The 11,898-nt window shown below is 38.2% G+C and overlaps 1 protein-coding gene across 7 annotated transcripts in view; it reads left to right on the top strand.

Moving 5' to 3' along the window:
- The first annotated feature begins 635 nt into the window (after positions 1–635).
- The window catches only part of LOC149288027 (afadin-like), an 88,931-nt gene continuing 77,668 nt past the window's right edge, over positions 636–11,898 (top strand). For all 7 annotated transcript variants that reach the window (XM_089492129.1, XM_089492122.1, XM_089492120.1 and 4 more), the window contains exon 1: positions 636–737. In XM_089492129.1, the coding sequence (XP_089348255.1) occupies positions 636–737 (102 nt within the window). The remainder of the gene's footprint in view (positions 738–11,898) is intronic.

Genomic DNA, 11,898 nt, shown 5'->3' with positions numbered 1-11,898 from the left:
TTGTTAGCGTTTATCATTCTCCCTGAAACCAACGTCCGTTGAAGACTACGCAATTGGATCAGTCGCTGTCTCTCTATTGTTGGAGACACCGATTCAACTTGATGTTGCCTCTTTTGATTAGAACTCTACAGTTCTGTGCAAATAGGAGGAGAGAAACCAGCAGCTCTTGGACAGGAGGAGGGGAAGGAAAAGGCGATAAGGAAGCCGAGCAGCCAGTAACTTGGAACGTTGAGCCTGATCGAACAGGAATCCCCTCTTTATTCTTAACGTTCAACGATTGTGTTATTTGCTTTTCTTTATTCTGGATCGTTATGCAGAAAAAATGAATTAGATCATTTTTTCTTCCCGATTTCATTTTTTAGAGGATTCTGGTGGTTATTCTTGGGTACTGAATGCATTTGTCGGAATAAGCTGCAGACAAGAAGGTGGATACCGGGAGTGAAGCTGATCGCCCAGGATTGCAGACAGCAGATCTACAGTGGATGATATAGATATTTTTCTTTGATATATCCCACGTTGCTATTTTGTCATCTTGCGGTTTTTTGTTTTTTTTTTAGTATTTCTGAGCCGGAATTTTTATTATTATCATTATTATATACATCATTGATTGACCCTTACACGGGGAGTGGAAAGACATGTCGGGGAGTAGGGAAGAGGAGCGCCGCAAACTGGCAGACATCATTAACCATTGGAACGCCAACCGGCTCGACCTGTTCGAGATTAGCCAGCCAACCGAGGTAAGTGCCCCTCCGGAGGGAGGCTATAGCGATCCTGGCAGAGGTAACCTGCTGAGGATCGCAGTTTATTCCAAAGCTCGGGTCACTACGGGACCTACTATAACCACCATCTGGGAGTGTTACGTATCAATGTGTGAGGCTCTGCACCTGGCCTTCTTTATGATGTGGGTCTATATATATATATATATTCCACACACTAACTGGTGAAAGCTAACATAAGCTCAGTTGTAAAGTTCTAACTAGTAGTAGCAGGACTAGGTATACATTATGATATTGGCACTATGTGGATGGGGGTTTAGTAGGAATGCGCATGTTCACGCTTAATACCTGCTGTTTTTCCCCATTATAGTACTAGTAGTGCTATTATTTTTATATATATATATATATATATATTCTGTGACAGGCCTTCCAGAGGTTTACTCCTACTGATTGTGCTCCCTATCTTTGAATGGTTGATAAACCCACGTGTGTAGATGAGAATGATTAGTTGAATTATAAAGAGTGTCGAAGGGGTTAACTTGTGGTATGGCTATTGCGAGTGAGGCAGTGATCTGTGCGGCTGACTTTCTTTAGGTCAGCAGTTGTGTGCCTGGCACTGGTGGTCTCCAGCAGGTGGTGGTGGGAGGGATTAAAGCAAAGCACAAATCTCCATGTTCAATATAATATATATATATATATATATATATATATATATATATATATATATAATAGTGTTTTATTTCCCTGTAGGGTTATTGGATCTGAGCTTTTAGATTTTAATATAGTTTGGCGTGGTCCAATATTTTTTTTCCAGGGGTGGTTATTTTTGATTGATGAAGTCTGTCCACAATAATTGTTCTACATATATCTATCAATAAAACATGGACCCTTTTGGTTAACAAGGATGCGCAGAATGAAAAAAAGTTTTGTTAATTTCATATTACAAGTAAAAGATAAGAACAGGCAAAGTCTTCTTGTTCCACTGGCCTTAATGGTTTTAATACGCTTGGTTAAGTCCATGTCCTAGGTTGTGTATGAGTTTGGCCCTTCTCACCTTTTTCTACGTAATATTGCGCTATATAAATTTCCACTTGTCGTCATTTTGTGAATCTTGGCAATGCATTTTGACTTCTCCACCTGTTTGGCCAAGCATTGTTTAATCACAGGAGGCGTTAAGTTTCGAAGGTGTGTTTTGAATACATTGCGCAGTAGAACTTGTTTGTTAGCGTTCCATTAGTCAATAGGAGCGGCAAAACCTGTTTCCTAGCGAAACATTTTAATGCAACATGCTGTCATTTCATTGACCCGATACAATAGCAGTAAACATACAAACTACTTTCAAAACGGGAATCTAGGTGTTCGACAAAACATGATGTTGATACAGTATTTTATTCTTGCAAGCAATGTTCCTTAATCCGTAACGATTGTTCGGTGTCGCTCCTCAGACAAAGGCTTCTATTGTCACTGTTTAGAGAAAGAAAATCCCAAGAATGTGGTGCCTCAGTGAAATAAAATGAAGCACTTTAAAAATTTAGAGTAAGTTGAGATGTCATGACTTTGATACCCTCAGATGATGATGATGATGACGACGATGATGTCACTGCAAAGGTCAGTCAGAGTGCTGGCAACTAGAAAGCTCTGTATAATGGACACAGAGGGATGGGCCCTTAACATTATTCACGTCATATGTGGGGCTCACCAGAGCTGAGATGTTTTATGGGTTTACCCCAATTTACTTGCATATAAACATTGTGTGGCTTTGTTATAATATGTGACCATATTTTACATATTGGAAGACTGCAAACTTTATGCAACTGCCTCGTCTTGTGCCTTTACTGTCTTTGAGTGCAATGCGGGAGCAATAGTAGTGATCAAATGCCCTTCTTACTATCAGATCTAAATTAAGGTTAAAAGGAAAAGTGCAACTATAAGTATACAAAAATACAATTATGAGGCGGCTGTTAGAAATTATTTTTTCCCTGCGAAATATGACGGCAGTAGATGAAACAATAAATATTATATAAATGTAGGCGATATTTTTAGTAGCCATGGCTATTTTGCTTTCCGGAGCTCTAAGGTAACCCTCTTTTTTTTTTTCCCTCCCTTTTGGTAGAATTGTTCCAACCCACTTTACAAGCAAGATCAATAACATGCCTTAACCCTTTGAGTGTCAGTGTCTTGTTAAATACTTTTGGAATGTTATGGTTACCACTGTCTTTCTTTTGAAGTTCTGTTAAGATTTATATGCTGAACTACAAAGGGACCTCGGCGTTCCTGGAACAATTCTGATAGGCGGATTTCAATTAGACATATTTTTATTGCATAAAACCGATTTGTAAGTGGTTTCAACCAGAATTCAACAACAAGCACTGGCTTTTGTTGTGTAGGGGAGGTCCGCCTAGGTATTCGCCTTGGACCATTTGTTGTGATTGCGAGCTAGGAGTTAGGCTATTCCTGATGTCCTTTATGACCTCAGCTCCAGCTCATAGGGTGGAGGCCGGTCATGTGATTAGTTCCCAGCGAAAAATAGGAAATTAACACTTTGCTTCAGGCTCAGCCCATGTTCTGAGCTATTCATTAACAAAGGAAGGTTAGAGAGTGACATTCCTTTCCCTCTCTTGTACACTGTTAGCAATTCTCGAAAGAAGGTGAATGATGCCACAGTTAATCCTATCTGCTTTGCATATTTCACTTTGTGGCTCGTTACGTAATATTGTGTGTAGGCTACCGATAAACAAACATTTTTATCAAATAAAATATTTTGTATAGCTGAATGTAGGCGAAAATAAGTCATGTCGTAGTTATGTGTAAGGGGTATACTAATGTATACTGTATGTATAATATATAAATAAATAACATTTCTATGGGTTTTTCCAGTGTATGACAAAAATAACGTTGGAAGTTTAACTTTTATTATATGGTGTCCAAAAGAAAGTGAGTAGAAATGTGAAATGCAGCTGATGGGACAGAGTCTCCTTTTTAGTAGATGCAAGTATGTACTTTGTGTGCCATGGAGGTATGAACAGGAAGTAATGTGAAATAGCTGTGGGGAGGATATAAATATCTATTGTCATTTTATGAAGGACCAACAACCTCAGCTGCCAGCAGAGAAAACAAAGTTTGGTAAAAATGCAAGTTTTAACTAAAAGGAGCAGAGAATCTGCTTATGCAGTTTTATAGGATGTTTTGTATGAGGTGCATCCCAAATTAAGGAAGTATCATGCTGTAATTCAATGTCTCCTGGCCATGGCAGACTAGGGTCTTTATCAGCCACATTTTTTATTTCACGGAGAAGTTTCTCAGGAGTCTTCTAGTTACAGCTATACCCAGCTCAACCTTGTTTTTCGATGGATGTATCAGTCCCCTAGAAGACCTGAATGGGTTTGTTTTATTAGTCTTATGCGATTGCTTTTTGAAGAAGAGCACCCATGGGTTGTAGAGAATGATCTTGCAAAGGTAGTATTCACATGGCAATAATCACATGGGAATGCAAGTCTGTTCAAAATGCAGTTAATGGCGACGGGATGTGAAAATATTTTGAGACTGAAAATCATAGGTATGTGAGAATGTAGTAACTAGTTGTTAAAAGCACAGAGTATGAATAAAAATATTTATTTTTTAATATATCTTTCGATTAAATCTTTGTCTGTCAATTCTTGTCTTGTCATATCCCTTGAATTTATGTATTGTATTAAGCGCTGAGTAAACGGTTGGCGCTATATAAATAAAACATGATGATGATGATAATAATAAAACAAAACACACCAGACTTGGCATCTGCATAAAGTACCACATTTGTTCTGTTGTATTTACAAGAGGTTGGTGGGGAGTAAATAATTAGACCTGCTGCACCAAACCAAAGGAACACATGTGTTCTTTCGTTCATATATTTGTATTTTTCTTTTACATTCGCATTTCAAATGAATGGAAGGATTCTGCAGAATTGATTTTCAATGGTAGCATGTTCCTGCCGCTGATTGATATTCATTCTTCGTTTGTGAGATTGTATGTGACGCTAAACTGTTTGGTTTGCTGCCATTTTGGCAACGTTTTATGCTTATATGTGCCATTGTTTGGCTGCTAGCTACTTCCAAAGACCTTTGAGCATTTTAAGTAGACTGTGTTATTGTGTTTGCTTTTCCCTAATACTTTTTGCCCGTTGAGCAGATCACCAATGTGTAGTCATCAACACAACTTTATACATAGTTCTTTTAATCTTCTGTTGATGAATACTATCTGATCTGTTTGCAAGGATGGAAAAAATGTATATGTAAACTCTATATTCTGCATCAGCACATTACTTTGTGGTCACATATTAATTTAAACTTCCCATCTATGAAAAGTGTTTTCATTTATACATCAGACCACTCCACAGCATGATATTCTGAAATATACACCACTGTGTTGGGATGACAGTAAGAAACTGTAGCGGTCTGCTTAGTAGCGGACATGAGCTGAAAGGCATTTCAATGGAGCAGTGAAAGAGAAGACCTATGTACGGCCCAACGCACCTAGCCCTGAAATGACATATTAAGTTTCGTGCAGAACAAAACGTCATCTTAACCATTGTGCTAAGGTCGTATCTTTTTAATAGAGAATTATACATCTTTGAAGATCATTTTGTAACTAAGTCTTTAGTTTCTTCTATATGTTTAGAGACACGCACATGTGGGGAAACGATCGAGAATGATCAAACTGGTCTTTCCCAAGACCGGGTAGATCTGTTTTGTAGTTCCAACATTGCCTAAATATCCACTAGTAGAGTCCAATGCGAAGGGAGGTATTGCTGTATGTAGTACACACCTGCTAAATCACCTTCTGTAGATACATAATAAAGGAAGGTTTCAGCATAAAACACTAACCACCTCACTGGAAGGCAAACATCCACATAATATTTTATCAGACGTTGACCATCTACATGCTGACTCCTTGTGTAGCTTAGCTGCATCTCTCATCGAACCAGTTATAATTTCAAATAATCTGTAGGACACGGAACACAAATGCCAGTCGATATAATCATATAACGAATGAAGACTCAAGCAGAAGTTTCCATTTGGAAAGCACAGGCCAGACAAGGCATAAAAAAAAAAAAAAAAAAAGTACTTAATGCTATAAAAAGGACAATTTAGCATTACTGTCAAAATGTCAAACTTCAAGAATTCTGCAGTGTTTAGCTAGTCATAAAGTACACAGTATATACAATATATCATTTCTCCAGTTGGATCAAGTTGTACCTTTTAGGAATCTTTTCTCATTATAGCATAGAAATACTTCGAGGGGGTTTATGGCGATGATTATAATTAGATGTGGCAGCTCCTTTATTCTGCTCCCATGGAGTCCATCCACTTGAAATGGGTAAAAGGACAAATTGAAATGCCTGCATTTAATTCAGTCTTGGCAATGGGAATAATAGCCCATTATGTTTTATATTTACTTACTTAGATTCCATCATTGCTGTAAAAGCTCATATTTACCCTTTCAGTCATGGATTTGGATCATGAATTTTTTTTTTTATTTATTTGAGAAACTCGGCCTGGTGAACCTTGTTACATTCTCTCATAATAAAGAAACCATCTAATAATTAAAAAAAAATAAGTGTTCTCATGCTAGCACTTATTAACTCATTAATTTTGTCCTTTTAAACCTAATTTAAGAATATTTTAATATAATGAAATCTGGAAAATGATTGGCATAAATATTCCGTTATATTAAATCATGATTCTGAATAACCTCTAGTCTTAATGTAATAGTAATAGTTGTGTAGTAGTCACAGACAGTGTTCTGGACGCGATATAAAGTGTGTGTAATATATATATTATAACTACACTAAATGTATAAAAGTATTAGGACACCCGATCAGGGACTTTTATGGCATCACATTTTAAATGCATAGACATTAATATAAAGGTACCCTCCCCCCTAATATAAATTAAATTAATATAAAGGTACCACCTGCTGCTATAACAGCTTCCACTCTTCTGGGAAGGCTTTCCACAAGATTTTTGAGTGTTTCTGTGGGATTGTTTGTGAGGTCAGGCACTGATGTTGGGTGAGAAGGCTTGGCTCGCAATCTCCGTTCCAGTTCATCCCAAGGGTGTTTGATGGGGTTGAGGTCAGGGCCCGGTGCAGGCCGGTCAAGTTCTAACACACCTAACTCATCCAACCATGTCTTTTTATGGACTTTGCTGTGTGCACAGGGGCACAATCGTGCTGGAATAGAAAAGTGCCTTCAAGCTGATCCCACAAAGTTGGAAGCATAGCATTGTCCAAAATGTCTTGGTATAACTATATATATTTGTCAACCCAGTGTTATAATTTTTTTTATGTTAAGTGTGTATAGAATGATTAGAGAATTTTTAGAGTGATAGCTCCTATAATGCTTCATGCTGTTTGCTGTGTTTTTTCTCCCCAACTCTATAATCCAAACGTAACAGTAATACAATATAATGGGGGGGGGGGGGGGAACGAAGAAGACACTTGTTTAAATGTAAGCATTTCAATACCAAGTTTCATTACAAAACCGTAGCTAAGAATAGTTGTCATTTTTACAACCTGATTTTCTTTTTCATAGTCTGGCTTTGTTCTGCATACTATTTGGTATTGCTCTAAATATCTATTTATCTGTTTTGTGATCAAGATGTTTTAACGCCACCTGTTTCACAAACTTCGGTATTGATATCATATCACACTTCAAGAGTTTATGGGGATAGATCTTAATGATGTGTATAGCCATCGCTGCCAGGCTGTATCCTACTAGTATTTACGGATATAATACTAGAACTGTGTGGGGGAAAAGATATATTTATTTCAATAGCAGCTTTTCCTTCGCATATTTACTACTGGAATCACAATCACGTTTTGTAATTTTTTTTTTTTTTTCTCATCTCTGACACCTTTTATGCATAACACTAGGGCTGAAACAACGAATCGATAACGGAAATCGTTGTCGACGATTTCCGTTATCGATTAATCGAGTGATCGATTCGTTGTTGGCACTCGGCTCCTTTTACTTACCTCCGCGAGCGTTCCCCGCTTCCGCTACACGCTCCGCCTTCTTTTAGTTGCGTGTGGCTCCGTTCGCACAGAGCGGTTCGCGGGGGTGGGGGTGGGGTTTCAGGGGATGCAGGGCAGAGTGGGGGTGGGGATGCAGGGCAGAGTTGGAGACTGGGTGCAGGGCAGAGTGTGAGTGTGGGTGCAGGGCAGAGTGGGTGCAGGGTGTGAGTGTGGGGGCAGGGCAGAATGTGGGGGCAGGGCTGGGTGCAGGGCAGAGTTGGAGACTGGGTGCAGGGGCACAGTGCAAAGTGCCAGGGCTGGGTGCAAAGTGCTGGGTGCAAAGTGCCAGTGCTGGGTGCAAAGTGCCAGGGCTGGGGCAAAGTGCAGAGTGCCGGGTGCAGAGTGCCGGGTGCAGAGTGCCGGGTGCAGAGTGCCGGGTGCAGAGTGCCGGGGCTGGGTGCAAAGTGCCAGGGCTGGGTGCAAAGTTCTGGGTGCAAAGTGCCAGGGCTGGGTGCAAAGTGCTGGGTGCAAAGTGCCAGGGCTGGGGCAAAGTGCTGAGTGCTGGGTGCAAAGTGCCAGGGCCGGGTGCAAAGTGCCGGGTGCAAAGTGCCGGGTGCAAAGTGCCAGGGCTGGGTGCAAAGTGCTGGGTGCAAAGTGCCAGGGCTGGGGCAAAGTTTCTTGAACAGTAATAGTCCACCTCTTTTCAGAATGTTTGGGGTTCCCAAATGTGGCATTTTAAATCTGAAACAACCCGACAAACCCATGCATGTCGGGTATCACTGCACTCAGGAGATGTTCCTGAACACACATTGGGGTGTTGTTTGACAGTGGCATATACCAGCACCTGTATATCTATAACTAAAGTACAATTTGTGTGAAAAAAAAATTACTATTACAAAGTTTGACAAAGTGTAGTTCTATAATTGGTGCATGGAAAGGGTTAAAATAACAGCATTTGGAATACCCTGGGGTGTCTAGTTTTCAAAAATATATGGTTTGAATGGGTTAAATTGAGTTAACCGGCTTCAAGGATATTCCAAAGAGGAGAGGGAGGCACAATGACCAAATGACCACCTGAATTACGCATGCCCCAAAAGTAGCCTTTTACCAGCCAAACAATCTGACAAACCCATGCATGTGGGGTATCGCTGTACTCAGGAGATGTTGCTGAACACATATTGGGGTGTTGTTTGACAGTGGCATATACCAGCACCTGTATATCTATAACTAAAGTACAATTTGTGTGGAAAAAAAAATAAAAAAAATTACTATTACAAAGTTTGACAAAGTGTAGTTGTATAATTGGTGCATGGAAAGGGTTAAAATAACAGCATTTGGAATACCCTGGGGTGTCTAGTTTTCATAAATATATGGTTTGAATGGGTTAAATTGAGTTAACCGGCTTCAAAGATGTTCCAAAGAGGAGATGGAGGCAGACTGACCAGATTTGTTAAAAAAGATTTGGAAATCATAAAACGCTGCTTGTACTTATTGCCCTATAACTTACAAAAAACAGCAAAAAAACATAAAAACATTGGGTATTTCTAAACTCAGGACAAGTAGTAGAATCTATTTAGCTAGTTTTTTACTTGCTTTTTTAGGTGAGTAAAAGATTTTTCAAATAAAAGTCATAAAATGTGTTTTTTTTTCAATTTTTCACCATGTTTTTTTAATTTTTTTTATAGTAAATAAGATGATACGATCAAAATAACGGTATCTGAAGAAAGCCCATCTTGTCCTGAAAAAAACAATATATAACTTATGTGGGTACACTAAATGGGTGAGGAGAAAATTACAGCTGAACACAAGCACCACAAAAGTGTCAAAACAGCCTCGGTCCCACAGGGTACAAAATGAAAAATGAGCCCGGTCCTTAAGGGGTTAACATCCAGTTCATTAAATTATTTTAAATAAACAAAAAATTAGCATATTGTTTTTTTTTATCCGATTAATCGAAAAAATAATCGGCCAACTAATCGATTATTAAAATAATCGTTAGTTGCAGCCCTACATAACACACACTATTTTTGTGGGTTCTAACTTATTTGCAGGGTAACCCCTGATTTTCTCATTGACCTGGTACTCTGTCTACTGTGCGAGTGCCATTTTTATTTATTTTTCAAACATTCTGCAACAACGGGTGCGTGTAAATCCCTTGTCACACACACCGCCTTGTGCATTATTTCAGTCAGACTCTAAACATCAAATCCCATAATCTTCCTCTTGTGTCCTGGGTAAGCTGCAGCCTTTTAGTCTGCTGAAGCTACTGGATCGTGAAAGTTGAATTTGGACAATGTCCAGCACCCTTGCCTATCATATTCAAAATAAATACCGCGTTGTTTTCAAGGTCATATTCTTTTAGTGTATTTGTCCAATGTAACAGGTTCTCGGCAAGATCTATATGTCATTACAAATAATAAACAAAGACTAAATCCCCTAAAAACAACAAATCATTGCATGATTATAGACATTAAAACTTTTAAGACTTTAACAGACTGATAAAAAAAAATAAATACTCAGTTAATTTGTTCTTTTTCAACAGTTGTAGATCTGTGAGAGTTTAATGATCTGCTTTAGTTTGTATCTTGGTAATCACAGCAACTTCATTGAAGAAAAAACACAAAAAACAAACAATATACATAACAAAGTGAAATATAATATTGAACTACAGAATGTAGTAAGACTGGGGAAAATTCAGACTGGTGAAGTAAGAGAAATTTACCCTTAGAACATGAAAAACTTTCTTCATATTAACATTTCAAAGGGTTCAAGATATTTTATGAACACATTTGCACTTCTGAATATTTTCCAACAGACACGGTATGTCCTTTTTATTGGCTTCTCCTTTGAGTCTTTGAAGTAGTTTTAGTATCGTGGAAATCTGGTGGATATTTTGTATGGCCTAATGGCAACTTATGCCACATTTTTGGTCATTCTATGTTTTGTTTAGAAAATGCATATTTTGAAGATGGAACTAACCTTTGCGTTAGTGCAAGTATGCTATACCTGAAGGTTTATGCAGGAATATAAGTGCAATGTGCATTTCTTTTTTTTAATTGCTATTCAAATGCCACCACTTCCAGTTCTTGGCATTAATGAAAACTCATTGTCGTATAGACACAGTGATGATTAGAGCAAGGATGACTGCAACGCTGTATGTGAAAGAGAGGGTTAAGCGCCTGAATGAGACATGCTCACGGATACATTCCTTAAATTCTTTGGGTGCTCAGCTGATTAGGTCTTGCATGCTGGGCTACAGTGTTTGCCTTTGTTTGCTCTTGGCAGTGTTTGCTCTAGTTTCTACTAAAAAAAAAAAAATGCTTTTGTAGCCTGGGCTTTAGCTTTTTTTCTTTTTCTTTTATTTCTTTTTTCTCTTTCTATAATAGTTTACAAACTATTTGGCTGTTTTCTAGTTTTTATATAATTGTTTTTAGTCAGCTGTGTATTAGTTACTTATATGCGTTCTAGATCTGTTACCATGGTCTAATCTACTGGACATACCCCATGTTCTAATCACCCAGACACATACTCTCGATACTATGGACAAAAGTGTTTCATTGGACAGGGAGGACTTCGATAGCAGTGTCATGATCAGTCAGCTCTGTTTTTGGTTTACCATGGAAAGTCATTAAAATATCCACAATGGCAGCCTCTAGGTTTGTAGATAGAGTATGGTTATTGGAACAAAAAGAAATAAAACCAGATTTTCTTCCGTGCTAACCTACATTTCATATACAGCAGTCCAGTTCAGCCGAACACATTTCCTGCAAAGCTTAAAAGTGAGAAAAGAAGCAAATGCATACACATTTGCAAAAAAATATATAAAAAGGACCACTCAATTGGCATAAAACATTAACATGCATATGGGTATATTGTCCCTATTAAATTTGACATATTTTTGGTTGTTTCTGGCTTTGTATACTGCATAATATATATATAAAGTGTATAAAATTAGCCTGTTATTTAAATATTCTGTCATTGGTAAATTTTAACATTTCTTTGTGAGCAGAGGAAATAAATACTTCCTCTTTAACAAGGTGCGTTTTAAACATTTTGACCTGTTGTCCACATGGAAGCTGATTTTGTGTGGGCGGGGAGTTTCTTTCCTGCTTTTTATTTTACTATGTAGGACTTTGGCGATTTCACCAAATGTATTACGTTATGATGCATTAAAGTTGGATTAGTTTCC

Source organism: Sceloporus occidentalis, unplaced genomic scaffold, assembly GCF_023333645.1.
Source record: "Sceloporus occidentalis isolate IW3139 unplaced genomic scaffold, rSceOcc1.0.p SCAF_54, whole genome shotgun sequence".
Lineage (NCBI taxonomy): Eukaryota > Metazoa > Chordata > Lepidosauria > Squamata > Phrynosomatidae > Sceloporus > Sceloporus occidentalis.
This window is presented reverse-complemented; position numbering and strand designations above follow the sequence as displayed.